At 38.1% G+C, this 14,992-nt stretch overlaps 3 protein-coding genes across 4 annotated transcripts; 2 read left to right on the top strand and 1 right to left on the bottom strand.

Moving 5' to 3' along the window:
* Positions 1 to 1,156: 1,156 nt before the first annotated feature.
* Positions 1,157 to 2,180, bottom strand: LOC120004625 (CASP-like protein 1F1). The gene is made up of 3 exons (XM_038853999.1): positions 1,827 to 2,180; positions 1,626 to 1,749; positions 1,157 to 1,537 (listed from the first exon to the last, which is right to left on the bottom strand). The coding sequence occupies exons 1-3, from the start codon at positions 2,015 to 2,017 to the stop codon at positions 1,316 to 1,318; spliced, it is 537 nt and encodes a 178-aa protein (XP_038709927.1). The 5' UTR covers positions 2,018 to 2,180; the 3' UTR covers positions 1,157 to 1,315.
* A 2,180-nt stretch (positions 2,181 to 4,360) lies between these two features.
* LOC120003333 (ubiquitin-conjugating enzyme E2 27-like) lies at positions 4,361 to 7,519 on the top strand. 2 transcript variants are annotated; one of them, XR_005469330.1, is made up of 6 exons: positions 4,361 to 4,835; positions 5,408 to 5,456; positions 6,431 to 6,590; positions 6,802 to 6,891; positions 7,036 to 7,222; positions 7,393 to 7,519. XR_005469330.1 is itself a non-coding variant. In XM_038852283.1 (5 exons), the coding sequence occupies exons 1-5, from the start codon at positions 4,658 to 4,660 to the stop codon at positions 7,141 to 7,143; spliced, it is 585 nt and encodes a 194-aa protein (XP_038708211.1). In that variant the 5' UTR covers positions 4,361 to 4,657; the 3' UTR covers positions 7,144 to 7,340. The 2 variants fall into 2 exon arrangements, 1 of the variants encoding a protein (XP_038708211.1); XM_038852283.1 differs by lacking the exon at positions 7,393 to 7,519 and having other exon boundaries at positions 7,036 to 7,340.
* A 2,164-nt stretch (positions 7,520 to 9,683) lies between these two features.
* LOC120003947 (probable serine/threonine-protein kinase At1g54610) lies at positions 9,684 to 14,818 on the top strand. Its single transcript, XM_038853111.1, has 7 exons — positions 9,684 to 10,264; positions 10,370 to 10,654; positions 11,790 to 12,107; positions 12,830 to 13,057; positions 13,306 to 13,406; positions 13,528 to 13,651; positions 14,279 to 14,818. The coding sequence occupies exons 1-7, from the start codon at positions 9,968 to 9,970 to the stop codon at positions 14,645 to 14,647; spliced, it is 1,722 nt and encodes a 573-aa protein (XP_038709039.1). The 5' UTR covers positions 9,684 to 9,967; the 3' UTR covers positions 14,648 to 14,818.
* The last annotated feature ends 174 nt before the right edge of the window (positions 14,819 to 14,992 follow it).

Below are 14,992 nucleotides of genomic sequence, written 5' to 3' on the forward strand. Positions count from 1 at the left end.
CCTTTTGTTTCATCAAACTCTATCACCTCTTATGAGGAGGAAAGGTTGGAATCTGAAGTCTGTGCTATCGCTATGAAGTATGAACTGAGGAATTTTTATGAGTTTAGTTACTCAAATGGTTAGGCTGTAAGGTTGTAGCCTTTGTGTGGAGTTAGGGAAAATAATATTGAGTAGTAGTTCTTTGCAGAGGAACAGTTGTAACCAGGTTTCTTTGGTCCACTAAGTCAATGATCATTCTCTCAACAACCCAACTGGCAGATTGAAACTCCGCATTCGCACCCTTCTGTATAGGGGTGTAAACAATCGGTTTTTTCTGTATGATCTCTAATGGGTGTAAGCGGTCGATTTTTTGGTTTTTTTTCTGTATGATCTCCAATGGGCCCTTCATTTTGGGCATGATCCTCTAATTCATGGGTGGGGTTTGTAATGGGTTGGAAAAAAAAAATATCACCAACCATTCTACAAAATAGGCAGTCGCTTTGTCGTTTTAGAAGTTAGAATTGACAAATGGGCCATTGAAGAATCATAATTTGGGCCCAATTCATCTTAGCTTTCCCCGTGCCCAACCCAGTTGTGGTAAAGCCCATGATTAGAATCCACTTACAGGCAGAGTATATTCTCTGTTGTGCTTTGGTTAATAACTGAATAATATCAATTATCAAGAAAATCTCAAGATTCTTATTAGATTGCAAAAAATCCCAGGATTCAAATCTCAAGATCTAATTCCTTCGTATCATAACCAACTCATTCTGTAATGGTTTTTGTCATTTTTAAAACTTGTGCGACTTTTTCTCCATCATTAGATACGAATTGTAAACTGTAGAGAATTGCGAATCCCCCAAATTCAATATACAGAAGTGATTGACCGCTAAATCAGGGATTTGACGTAGCAATCCGAGGGATTGGCAAGATTAGGGGGATCGACATTTAATTCACTCACTATGAAAGGAAGAGAGACGCAAGATAAATTTTTAAACACTACTTTTACTTTGTGATTATTCGTGGCCAAACCACAGCCGTCAGATTTATTGAACTTTGTCGTTTTCAAGGTTGAAACACTGAATATCCAAAAGAGCTCCAGTCAAGCAAACCACAAGTATATTTTGGAGTGTTCGGCCAACGTAGATTTTGTTGACCACAGGGGATACATCAGAAATGAGAAAACAGTAGTGAGCTTGTTTGGCTTCAATTAACTTAATACACAGCCACAATGATTACACAAATACACCCAATTCATCAGTCGCAAACCATTAACAAACAACATTACAACCATACTTTCTCACACATGGATTGAAACAGTGTAGATTCTAATTTTCTAAGCCTGAATATGTCTAGACCTGACTGCCGACATAATAGTAAGCGCCAGAAGGGACAGAACGGAGACGAAAGACAGCGCGATAGAGCAAATCAGTTTATGACAGAATTTGCCGAAGTGATCGCATATGGCCAACCATCCAATATGGCTATTCCCAAACTGCCCAACGTACCCTATCGCCGTCGCCGCCGCACATCCCGCCAGCACCATCGCCATCATCAACTGCTCATCAAAATCAAAACCCCACATCAAATAATACTATTACTAAGATCAATTTCTCCCAGAATAAATAAATAAATAGAAAGTATACCAGATCGTGGAGGAACAAGAAGAAATGCGAGTTGGGTTTTGATCCTTGACGGCAAATAATGAAAAATGTCAACAAGGACAGAGCAGAAAACACACATGCAATGACGTTTGCATAAGCAAAGAACCTGCAACAGTAATTAAATGTCAATAATATGAATTTACAATCGATTTTTTTTGAAGAAAATTGTTGATTTGATCTTACTTGAAAGCAGGGGAATAGCTATATCGAGCGTCCATTTTCAAGCCAAATATTTCAATGGTTTGCTTATCAGTGAAAACCAACCATGTCGCAGCCAATGTAGTCGCGATCGTTAAGATTCTGAGGCAAACTTGAGCTCCATTTTGTATCTTTTGGGTTTTCATAGTTGGGTACTTATCTCCAATGCTGGACATTATTAATGGAAAACAGAGCTCACACAGAGAGATTTAATACAGAGAGCTGAAGAGGAATTCTGCAATTGTGACGGATGAAGAAAGAGTGTGAAGTTGAGAGAGTATTTATAGGAGAGAGTCGAGGAATCTTTGGAGGGCAACAATGGTGATGTGGGCGATCTATTCAAGCGCAACAATTAATGGGTACCTCATCTACTGGTACTTTCTATCATCTTTTCATATTATTGAATGTCATATTAGACAAGTGTGGATCAATGTAGGCCGTCTGATGATTTTCTTGATTGATCTCGATTGTATTGGGAGGGCCTTTAACACGAGGATGGTCGTGGACTAAGTCTTTAGTTTACTTTTCTTAGCCTAAGAGATTAGGTTGGCTAGCTAATAATTGCAAAACCCAATTGAACAAACTTGCGCTGGGCCGAACACTCCAAAAGGGCTCTTTCGTATTTGGAATGGGGGTTGGGGACTCTTCTGGATATTTGCGGTCATAACTATGAAAATGACAAAGGTCAAAAGTCTAAAGGCCATAGGTTAGCTATAGACGCTCAAGTCAATCTCAAGATCAAAGAGGGATGAATAATCACAAAGTAATGCTTAACCCTTATCTCAAATTATTCTCTCGATCTCTCCCTTTTATGTTGAGTGATTTGAATGTTCGTCCACCTCAGTCCGGCTCATCTTCGAGTATCATTAAATCAAATCCCTATTTAGTGGCAGATCACCCCTAAATATCTCGAGCCTTTTGATTTGCGCTTGGTGAACGGGATTTTCCGTCAAATGAGGGCCTATCATGTGTCTAGTGTGAAATGGCAAACCGACTTTCTGTTTTAAGGAAAGGGCGCCTTTGCAAGGACTTTTGCCAACCCATCTGGCTCTCCATACAAAGCCATGCACGTACGTGCCCATAACAAACTTGTCATGTTACCAAAATCGTTTACTTGACTTGGACATCCAATAAATCTATGTATGTCCTGGCAATCCATGTGTTTCTTAACTTAGTAAGAGACGTTTTAAAGTCGTGAGGCCTGTGATAGGTTGGGTTGGACTTAGAGTTGAATTTGGAAAAACGGACATTATTGTAAGATAATCAAATTTGGATAAGAGAGTCTATTGGTATTTTCTAATATTATGTACCAATTATCGTAGACGTAATTGGGTGTGGAAGGACGTTAAGTGACCAAGCCTACACGTTTTTTAAAATGTACATTATTGTTAAACGTTACAAGCATGTGTGGCTCTCAAAAGGAACACATATAAGCACTCTCTATCATATATATTTATATAGTATTCATATTTTTTAAGCAATGTCTTCCATCTTATTCATCTTCATCACTTATATATCACCATTGATAGTGTCCTCTACTCATCTCTTGTTGTCTCCAGAACCGATCGATGACGTCAATTTAGTGTGTATATATATATATATTGGAGGCATTGTGGGTGGCCTTTCTGTATATGTGGGGCTTTGCTGTGTGGATTCCCCATAACAATTTTAATTAGTTTGGCGCCAACCTTTCTACAAGTTGTTAATATTATAATCGCTTTTTTCCCCATCAAAGCTATAGAATCTGTATCTGGAGGTTTCTTGAAGACCAAAAATTGTCATGATGATATTACTACAGTATGTCTAATACTGGTGTCGGTCTAGTAAACTTGGTTATTTTGCAACAAAAAACACTATGACCAACCAATAATCAACAAGAATGTCAGAAATCTATACCTTATAGATACCAATAATATTATCCGTTTTAGGTTATTAAATTCCAGTAGATACATTGGGTTAGCGCGATTTTGTTATTCCTACGCCCAACTATCATATATTTAAGCCCAATTCACTGAGCAAGCCCAATTACTACAGGTCAAAACTCAACTCACTCACTGATTTAAAAAGAGATCTTGTTGTAAGTAAAATGATAGACTTGGTTTAATAAACCACTCAGTTGGGTGTGGGTCCAAATGGATGCTCAGGGGATCATACCAACAGTCTAGCCAATACACTGGCCCAACAAGTCAGATTCTGGCTAAAATACCTATGGCCCATCATTTTTGAGAGGCCTATCAAGTAGAGCCCAACAATGGGTACTAGACTATGGAAAACTTTAGTCACACCCCACCTTTTACTAAAGACACCCCAATTTGAGTTGACCATCCCTTATAAAACTCAGTTGATGGGGTGTCTTTAGTAAAAAATGGGGTGTGACTAAAGTTTTCCCTACACTATTAGCTAGATATAGAAGACTGCTCAGTGGGCTTACAGTTGGGCCGCGTCTGAAAAACTTACTGGAAATCAAAAATTTTTAAAAAAAAAAAAAAAAAACAAACACGAAGAAAGAATCAGAGAAACGAACGGTGTGGCGTGGTGCTTGGGTTTTGTTTATTCGCACTCTACGTCATTCCCACCAACTATGTGAATGTGGTATTGCTTCTCATCGGTGTTGCCCTGCCCTGTTTACGTGCTCTCTTTTTATCGCTCTTAAAAGGGCGGGCAGGAATACAGCGGGGCGTCAGTCAATCGGTGTGAGAGAGAGGGAGAACTAGAGTGGGAGTGAGGAGTTTTGGTTCTCCTCTCTGATACTAGGGTTTTCGCTCACTTTTTTTTTAATTCAGTTAGGGTTTCTGTGAACTCCGTCGCCGGCGAAGATGATAGACTTCGCTCGTGTGCAAAAAGAGCTTCAAGAGTGTAGCAAGGACATCGCGGGTTCTGGTATCAGAGTGAACCCTAAAAGTGACAATCTTGCTCGCTTGACTGGAATCATCCCCGGCCCCATTGGTACCCCGTACGAAGGCGGCACTTTTCAAATCGATATTACATTGCCAGGTCTATAGATATACGAATGTGTGTTTATATAGATTGTTATGTTATTGAATCGTTTATCCTTGTTCTATAGATTAGATTTGTTTTTATCAAAGAACAATGTTTACCCTGACTTGTCTGTCAGAGGGAATAATCAAATTTGGAACCTAAGACCATTGCTTTTTATCAAATACGCCCTAGATTGCCATGGGTTTGCTGTTTGTGTAAAACTCCAAAATTTTTGTTGTTTTTTTGGGGTTTTGAGTTTCTGTGTGTTGTTTGGCTAGTTTCTCTTGGAGAGAAAGGGGAGGGATGTGTAACAATTAGATCACGGGTCACCTGTGCTTGCTATTAATTTTTTAATATCAATGATGTGTCTGCCTAGAAACAGCCTCTCTTTATAGTTGCCATTCCCCGACCCTTCCTTTCCTGTGGAAGCCACGTTTTGTCCTCAATTCCTCTGTTAATTTGTTTCTTTTTCCTTCCGACTGTTTGGTGCTTGCTGGTCTTTTAATTAGTTGTTTGCTGAACTTATAAAAGAACAAGGATAGGAAGTCCCATTGATTTGCAGTTTGGATGTCTGTTTACTTTTGCAGATGGGTATCCATTTGAGCCTCCAAAAATGCAGTTTGCCACTAAAGTCTGGTAGGAAGTAGTTTATCTATTATCTTCTCTGTACTGTTTTCATTAGCTTATTCACTGTAAATGATACCTTGTTATGCCATGTTAAGTAAAATTTGGGTCTACCGCAAGTCAAATAAAAATTATAAAATAATGATAATTGGACGACTAACGAGTCATGCAGCTATTGAGTTAAGAATGATGCTCGAATATTATACACTGTAGGTGTCGATCATGTGAACTTTCTGGTCTTATTTTGATACAATGTGTAGTGAGAAGATTGAAATAAATATACTTTGTCCATCTAGAAATTAGTTTGGGAGGATAGATAGTGAATGGAAGTGACCATGCATTTTTTTTTTCAATTGGGCTCCAAAACTTTGGATGAGTTATGGCATTGTCCATTCTTGCACTCAAGCTGCATTGTTTGCTTCTTATTCCTGTGATTGCGGTAGGCAAAATGGGTTTGCTGAGAGTTTCAACATGTCATTGTCCTGATTTCTGAGCACTGTTGCTTGTTTTGTTCTTGTTCTTCCGATTGTCCTCGCATGATTTTGGATTTGTGGTACATAAATTATGCATTTTGGTGTTCATTTGTGCTGCTTCTTTTTGGACTAAGGAGTAAGGAGGCATTCCATTTCATTCGATTTGAGTAAAAGTAATTTGTAATTACTTTTAGATGGTCGTGAGATGCCTTTTGGATCAGAATTTCGTGTTGCTGATAGGCATTGGAGAAGATTGAGTTCTTATCCAATTATCTTGGACTGTACAAAGTTGTCACTATACTGTAAATCCTATATTTGGATGGTTGATGTCAAATTTGTGGGTTGAGCGAAATTCTGGTGAATGGACTTGTTCTGGTTTTTGAGTTGTTCAGCTGTCCTTGGGCTTTTCTATATATTGATTCATAGATTAATGTCAATGCCTAGTGTATCATCAATTAAGCTTTGATATGATTAACCTTTTTGAGGGGTTTATGTCTCTATTATCTGTGGAAGGCACCCCAATATTAGCAGTCAAAGTGGGGCAATTTGCCTGGATATCTTGAAGGACCAATGGAGTCCAGCTCTTACTTTGAAGACAGCACTTCTCTCTGTCCAAGCATTGCTCTCTGCTCCTCAACCCGATGATCCTCAAGATGCTGTTGTAGCACAACAGGTCCCCTCTGCTGTTATTTTTCCCTGCGTGTCTATTTTTATATTTTTCTCCGCTATTTGTTTTAATCGATCTGATTTCTGGTTAAGGGTCTCATTATCTTGGAAACTACTAGTCTTTCTGTTGTTGCTGCTCCTCTTTGAACAATGACATTTCCCCCCTTTCAGTATTTTTCTTTTTGTGCTTACTTTCTTTTTTTCTTACCAAGTTACAGTATCTTAAAGACTATCAAACTTTCGCTGGCACAGCTCGGTATTGGACAGAAACCTTTGCTAAGGCTTCATCTCTTGGGGTAGAGGAAAAGGTACATAAACGTATAGTGTGGCATTTGTGGAGATTTTTTTGGGTAACTTTTATGTATTTTTTTTTGTCAATGCATCCTTCATAGATTAATATAGTGTTCAACAAGATCGATCTGCATTCTGCAAACTTTTTTGAATTGTTACAGGTACAGAAATTTGTGGAGATGGGTTTCCCTGAGGCTTTGGCAAGAAGTACATTGGAAGCCGTTGGCGGGGATGAGAATATAGCCCTTGAGAAGCTCTGCTCTGGTTAAGATTTGCATCATCTGCTAATTATTTCACTTTTGAGTTTCTGAGCACTCGAATTCTGCCTGGATTGGCCATCTATAGCAGGTTTTTTTTTTTTTTTTTTTGTGCTTTTTCTTGAGAAAAAAAAAATATTGCCCTGTGTGTTTGGTCATTGCTTGTTTTCTTCTCTTTATGAAATTGCAAAATTTCTTATGCCAAACCATAACAATGGAAAGTTTTCATTTACTAATAAACCATCACAACATCAACAACAGACCAGTGTTTCAAGCAATGGTGGACAGTACTGCACAAGCCAATTATCAGAGCTGCAAAACATAGAAGAGTACATCTGCTTACATGTCCCTCAACGACCTGACATATAAATAATATCAATATTATTGCTGCAATTGCCACTCATAACTTTTTTCTTTTCTTTTTTTTTGTGTTGTTCTGGGCATAACTTATTCTTCAATGGATCTCATTTATGTACTGAAATATATAATAATAACAATAATACTAATAATATAAAAAGCTGATGGACAGCTAGCGAGTGATAGGGGTGGAAAAAAATCGGTTTTGGGTCGAACAATATCATGTATTAACGAAATATTTAGCTGTTCGAACCCTAATCCAGATTGGGTTTCAAACGTACTTAATTGACTAAACCCGAATTGGTTTAAATCTGAACAAGTAAATTACACAAAACCCTAATCTGGGTTGGGGATTGGACAAGTAAATGAACAAAATTTTTGTGTTTAAACTTGAACCCGATTTTAAACCGAACAAAAATATTGTGTTTTGATCCAGATTTCGAACATATAACTTGTTCAAACTTGGTATAATCCGGGTCGAACAAATTCGATCATACGAACGGAACAGAGTTTTTGTCACCCCTTTCGCGCGATGATCATAATAAAATAAGAAAACTATCTTGTTAAAGAAATCGCGTGATGATCATAATAAAATAAGAAAACTATCTTGTTAAAGAAATCAAATGGAAGTATACATAATCGAAAATTTGTATTTGTTATAGGATGATGAAGACTGTACAGGAGAGTCAAGTCAGTTGAAAGTTTGACATTAATAGAGGTGGTAGCAGTTGAAAATATGCTGCAGATTTGAATGCTTTTCAAACCAACGTGTTGTTGGGTTTTGAAACAAAATAAGTATGTGTTGGTGTTGTTGCTTTCTTAATAAAATCAAACTCTCAGAGTCATGGTCTTTGGCCTTCTTTCAAACCTCCCATGATCCATGCTCTAATTTCTATCCGGTCAATTCATTTGCCTTGGACAAATCCTACAAATGCTCGTTTTCAATTGCATAAGAGACTTGGATTTGGCATAAACAACAAGTATGCCACAAATTCACACTGTTGGGTTCCTCCCACAGTCGTATGGTATGACTATAACTTCAATTAGTGTTGGATTCTTCTTGTTTATTCCAAAAATTTCAACTTTAATTTGTGCTCAACATTGCGTGACGTTCATGCCTGTTGTGGACGGACTTTTTTTTTTTCAACTTATATAGTTTTAAATTATGACCGTGGAAAAAATTTTCAACAGAATAAGTGGACGTCAAAACCTAACGCGTGAATATAAAAATATTGTTTCACACTTGACAACGGAAAAAAACTAATATATCACTATGAAGATTATTGATCAAAATCCAACGTGGGACCACAAAAACATTGTTTCAAGTGACTCCATCTTTCGGATCCATAACCCATACATCAGTGGTATGTGAACGGACTCAGTTTTAGGCTTTAACTGGAAACTCTGGAGATCATATTAAATGCGAAGCAGGAGCTTTCAATTGGCTCGGCGTGGTAGGTAACAAAGATATCACGCAATTAATTACTCAAACCACATGACTTCATCAATTGAAGGAGCTCTAGGACATCCAATTGAATTTATTACATTTTACTCTTTTGCTAAATTCTTGGGTCTCCACTTAACTAATTACCAACCTCTTTAATTCTTCTTGTGATTATGCAACATAACTAAAAAGTCTCCAAACTTCACCAGATTCTGCTCAAAAGGTCTCTTCTCATGTCCACCTGAGTCAAATCGTTAAACATGGTTGTTTTGAGCATCACGAATCACTCAAATGATATTAATATTGTTTGACAGTGTGTTTCAACTATGTTTATGTGCACCACACCTCACAATACTACAATTTTTTGTGACACGTCAAATAGTTTTTGAATTCAAACTCACCTCACAACACAACACCATAACTTTTTACCTCACAGCTTCTCACCACACCTCACCTCACAGCACTCCCAAACGATTATAATATATGTTGAATTGTCCTACGTAATTAAATTAAGTCAATTATTTTATTTTAGATTAATGTACAATGTAAAGATTAAGTGATTTTATATTAATATTATTAGTCATCTAATATAATCGTAATTTAGATACGCCACACCAAACGCACCTCACGATATCGCACCATAATTTTAAAAATGATACACCAATCAATTTTTACGTTCCAACCCAACAGTTTTATAACTCACAGAGGTGATTCCGTAATGACCAAATCCACATTTCTTAAGGAGTCTCTTTGACGATATAGGAACACTAAGCTACCTTGCCTCCTTCGCGGGCTTCTCTCTAGAAATTCTGGTCTCAACTACCACTTTTTGGCTCCTTTATATGCCGTTGTGGATGAATCGTCATCCATTGATGATATCGTTCTTCTGTTGTTTCCTCTAATCTACGTCGTTTTCGAAAAAGCTGCTAAGACCGGGAGCTGTTTACAGCTTCATTGGTGGCTTTCCGTCTCCGTACAATACTGATTCCTCGGCACTGATGTGTTCGAGGGGCTTGTTAGGGTAATAACTAATAAATGGGCTGCGTCTTCGGAAAGCCGTCGGATGAAGGTCGTCCAAGCCCTCCTCGTAGCCGAAGTCTCGGTGAGTCATCCATCACCGTTGCGAAGGAGGAGACTAGGAGGCAGAGGCAAAAGACTAGGAAGAGGACCGAGTCTTCGGCGAGTGTTTCGGCACCGGAGTTCCGTAAGCATAGGCCGGAATACTGCCTGGGAACCCAGCAAGGCTGGCCATCGTGGCTCGTCGCCTTCGCCGGAGATGCGATTAGTAATTGGACACCCCGGCGAGCCAACACCTTTGAGAAACTCGATAAGGTCATGGAAAAGAGAACTAATTCAGGATCTACTTGAGGTTTTTTTTTTATATATTTTTTTTATTTATGGCTATATCTGACTTTGGATAATGTTATCTTCTTTTAGATTGGGCAAGGGACCTATAGCAATGTGTACAAAGCTAGAGATTTGATAACAGGGAAAATAGTTGCATTGAAGAAGGTTAGATTTGACAATTTGGAGCCAGAGAGCGTGAAGTTCATGGCCAGAGAGATTCTGGTTCTGAGCAGGCTCAATCATCCCAATGTGATTAAGCTCGAGGGTCTGGTTACTTCAAGAATGTCTTGTAGTCTTTACTTGGTTTTGGAGTACATGGAGCATGATCTTACTGGCCTTGCTGCTCGTCAAGGGATCAAGTTCACTGAGCCGGAGGTACAACTAATTATGTGTATACAAATTGCGTTTGCTTTTTGACTGTAGAATTTCTTGAATTATGGAGTGTATTTTTGGTTTTTACATTGGAAGTGGGTTGGATCTGTATTCACTTTTGGAGGTTGTTTTATGCTTTTAGATTTTCTGCACATTTTGCATTTGCCCTCCTTAGCCAGCCTTTTGGGCCTTTTGGCTTATTTTAGCTTGTTTTGCTTTATCTTTTGGTTTTTGGAAGCTTTGATAGTTGCTATGACCTTTCATGGTCATTGGGTCCCATACCAACTGGTCTGCAATCCAATTTTATGTTTTTCTGTGGCTTGATGATACGTGAAACTTATTTGATGTCAAGTTTGAAAGCAAATTCAACGAAATTTTGTTTTTCACATCAACAAAGAAGTGAAGAACTGGGTGTAGAATTATTTTCCTTCTTCCCTTTTTACTTTCATTTGTTTTAGTTTAGAAATGGGATTGAAGATAAATCATGGAATTGCTCTTTCTTTTTTTCTTCTTTTGTTTTTGCAAAATAATTGAGACGGAGATTTTCAGTTTCTAATACTCAAGAATGAGAAACCTGCCTTTTTGTGCTCTCTTTGATAAATACCAAGTGTATAAGTAGGTACTCAGGAATGTGGATGAGAAAATCTGCACTTGAGTTTGGATTTTCAAATGTTTGGCTTACTTGGGTTGAGTCATTTCATTGATAGTGAACATAAGCCAGTGCTAGCTTACATTCCTTATCCACCATCTCTTTCAGCAGTTGAACCGAAACCAAATCATTGGAAACATTGGTTTTGAGCACATATTGGTTTGATGTTGATTGTAGATATAAGTGAAAGTTTTATTAGTAATAGAAAAACATATGATGGTTTTCAGAATTGTCCTCATTTTCCATCTGTGTTTTCCATCTGTGTTATGAAGTTCTCTTGATGTGGTAAAGAAAATACATCATGATGTCATTTTTTTCTAATTATCACGATTCATGATGTAATAATTGTGATATTTTCTACTTAAACCTCTGTATGCTATATTACAACTATAAAAAGTGTCTGATGTATGTGCTCTTGACTTTGACATGGTTGAAGTTGCGTGTGGCATTTCAAAGGGTGATGTGTTTCTCAGCTTATTCCCGTGGCAGGTCAAATGCTATATGAAACAGTTGCTGTCTGGGCTTGAGCATTGCCACAACAGAGGTGTCTTGCACCGTGATATCAAGGGTTCCAATTTACTTATTGACAATGAAGGTATTCTAAAGATTGCTGATTTTGGCCTGGCTACTTTTTTTGATCCTGACCGAAGGCAACCAATGACCAGCCGAGTTGTTACCCTCTGGTACCGCCCCCCTGAACTTCTTCTTGGGGCTACTTGTTATGGTGTCGACGTTGACCTTTGGAGTGCTGGCTGCATTCTGGCTGAGTTACTTGGTGGGAAGCCAATAATGCCTGGAAGAACAGAGGTCTTTCTTTTACTATTTTTCGCTTATTTTTTATTTTCCTTGAAATTTGTTTGGCTGCTCGTTTTCTGGTTTCAACAATCGTTCCTATCCAAAGAAAATGGCTACTAGTTCTTGCAGTTTTTGTTAAGATCTGTAACTTTCTTTATTGAAATGTATAAGTGCTAGAATCTTGACAAATCAATTTGGAATCTCTTCAATTTCATACTGAAAATATTCATGTGCCTGTTGAATAAAATGTCAGTCTTTGTGATTGGTTTTCTGTGCGACTTTACATCAGTAAACCAACTAGGTCGATCTTTAGATTGTGAACATCGTCTTTGCTCACTTTGATATGCAACATGGCAGTAAATGCATAGACAGGGCAGAAAGTTTCTCCTGGCTCGGTTTGGTTTTGTTTGCATACAACAGTGGGTGAGTGTAAGTTTATTACAAAACGCCTCTAACGCAATGCGGTATATAATATCATAAGCGAAAGATAGTAGGAAAATCAAAAATTAATTATTGAGTAAGTTGTCTGGTCATCATGATCCACTACATGCAATGACAATTCATCATGGCTTGATAATTTATTATGCTAATATTCTTTATTAGCAATTCCTAAGTATTTTGGCAATACAATTTTATTTATTTATTTCTGTTGATGAGTTTTTTTTCTTTTGTTATTTAATTTATAGTTGGTGGGTTGACATCTTACTCACGTTCTGGTCCTTTTTCGTACATAGGTTGAACAATTGCACAAGATTTTTAAGTTATGTGGCTCACCATCCGAGGAATATTGGAAGAAATCCAAATTGCCAAATGCAACACTTTTTAAGCCACAGCAGCCATACAAGCGCTGCATTGCAGAAACCTTCAAAGATTTCCCACCTACTTCTTTACCTTTAATTGAAACTCTTCTTTCGATGGACCCTGATGCGCGAGGGACTGCCACAGCAGCTCTAAATAGCAAAGTGAGTCGTATAAACTTAATTTAACTGTTTCTGAGCAACAGAATATGTTGGTACACACAAACTTTAGATGAGAACATGTGAGTCTAAAATACATGTGGCTATTTAAGCAGCTAATGGCCACTGCATATTATTTTCATATAGTTAATTACAGCTGAACAACATTATGTTTGGTACCATTCATTTGGATTTGTTTATGGGTCTTAGACTTGTGGATTGTAATTATGTTAGGACTTTTTTTTTGTGTACAGTTCTTTGCCACTGAACCATTTGCGTGTGAGCCATCAAGTTTACCCAAGTATCCTCCCAGCAAAGAAATAGATGTAAGGTTGAGAGATGAAGACGCGAGAAGGTTTTTCTGGAATTCATCTTTACTCCTCTCTCTCCCCCTTGTGTGTATTTGTGTGTGTGTTTCACTGTTTTGAGGGGGAAGATTGTTGTTATGTGTTAACAATATCTTGTTTTGTATGTAGGCAAAAGGGTCTAAGTGGAAAGGCTAATGCAGTTGATGGTGCGAGACGAGTTAGAGTTCGTGACAGGGGTGGTCGTGCAATCCCAGCCCCAGAAGCGAACGCAGAGATTCCAGCGAACCTAGATGTATGTTAGAGTTATTATGCTCTGGTTATTTATTTGCTTGCTATGCTAGAGGATAGATATGACCTAGTGGTCGAGCTGCAGTGGTAAAACCTAGAGGTCACGACTCACAACTTCAATGCCTAGAAACAGCCTATCAACATATTATGTTGGGGTAAGGTTTTCGCACATTTTGTCTATCCTGAGCCACCCACTCCGGGAGTCTGTGTGCAGGAGTTGTTAATCTCTGAGGATAGATGTCATCAAACATAACTTGAAACGTGGTCTTTACTGCATATGTGGATGCATGAACTTAGTGTCACCTCCACTTCTGTGGATTTGATGTCTTCATATCATTTATATTAACTGACATTAGTGCGGATCCATCAGTCTTAAAATCATGCGACGGTATTGTTTGTAATAACCATCCTGGGCTATTTTACTCTAAAAGTGTGGTCAATAGATTGTTGCTATCCTGAGGCCAAATGACCTTCTAGGTGAAGATTTTAGTCAGTAATTGAGGTTCATACGTGCTTTCCCGTGCATGAATGTTACGAAAGATAAGTTGCATTGTTACCTATTGCCTCGTTTTGTCAATGTACAATTTTTTCTGGCCTGTAAGGTGTTTGTTTGTTTCATTTTTCTTTTCAGAGGTTGAGGGTCATGTCACAGGTAAATGCGAAAAGCAAAAGTGAGAAGTTTCCACCACCTCATCAGGATGGAGCAGTAGGACACCGGATTGAACCATCACATAAAGGCCCTGTATCATTTGAAGCACCTGATACTTCTTTTGGATCGTCAATTTTCGATTCTAACCCATCTGATTCTGCTAAAAGTGCAGCATCTGTTGGAGGCCCATCCGGTAGGAGGAAAAGCAATAAAGAACCCCATCTGGCTCCGTCTGGTAAGTTTATTCGCACATTTAATCCATCCTCGATCGGGCTATCAATGAGTTTGATATTCAAGGGCAAGTCTGCAAATTTTGGCAGCCAGAATCAGGGCGAAAGCATAGTAGTATGAGTTTGCAATTCTTTTTTTAGATAGATCTTAGTTCATAAATGCATTTTTGTTCATCCTTGTAATTCTCATTTATTATTATAAGTATATTCATATTATCCTCTGAACAAAAACACGTTCACCTTTGTGTATAATCTGCAAATGCAATGCAATTTTCCTGTACGGTTTTCCCAAGTTTTATTATTATTAGTTCAATTGTCATTGTGTCTACCCAAATGGATAAGTTGGTGAATGTTAACAAATAAGTTTTGGTTGGAATGTTGAGGTTGTGTGCAAATGCGGGAAGTCGCATGTTCAACTCTCATGCTTGTGTAATTTTCTTGCATTGGCCAAAGACAGGCTTTGCCG

Source organism: Tripterygium wilfordii, chromosome 8 (assembly GCF_013401445.1).
Source record: "Tripterygium wilfordii isolate XIE 37 chromosome 8, ASM1340144v1, whole genome shotgun sequence".
NCBI lineage: Eukaryota > Viridiplantae > Streptophyta > Magnoliopsida > Celastrales > Celastraceae > Tripterygium > Tripterygium wilfordii.

Bases quoted from the DNA above. Each gene is read 5' to 3' on its own strand.
- LOC120004625 (XM_038853999.1), bottom strand. From the start codon at position 2,017: ATGTCCAGCATTGGAGATAAGTACCCAACTATGAAAACCCAAAAGATA. The intron at 1,750-1,826 runs GTAAGATCAAAT...TTACTGTTGCAG, and splicing joins AGCTATTCCCCTGCTTTCAA to GTTCTTTGCTTATGCAAACG. The intron at 1,538-1,625 runs GTATACTTTCTA...TTTGATGAGCAG, and splicing joins TCTTGTTCCTCCACGATCTG to TTGATGATGGCGATGGTGCT.
- LOC120003333 (XM_038852283.1), top strand. From the start codon at position 4,658: ATGATAGACTTCGCTCGTGTGCAAAAAGAGCTTCAAGAGTGTAGCAAG. The intron at 5,457-6,430 runs GTAGGAAGTAGT...TATCTGTGGAAG, and splicing joins CAGTTTGCCACTAAAGTCTG to GCACCCCAATATTAGCAGTC. The intron at 6,892-7,035 runs GTACATAAACGT...GAATTGTTACAG, and splicing joins CTCTTGGGGTAGAGGAAAAG to GTACAGAAATTTGTGGAGAT.
- LOC120003947 (XM_038853111.1), top strand. From the start codon at position 9,968: ATGGGCTGCGTCTTCGGAAAGCCGTCGGATGAAGGTCGTCCAAGCCCT. The intron at 13,058-13,305 runs GTGAGTCGTATA...TTTTGTGTACAG, and splicing joins CAGCAGCTCTAAATAGCAAA to TTCTTTGCCACTGAACCATT. The intron at 13,652-14,278 runs GTATGTTAGAGT...TTTTCTTTTCAG, and splicing joins AGATTCCAGCGAACCTAGAT to AGGTTGAGGGTCATGTCACA.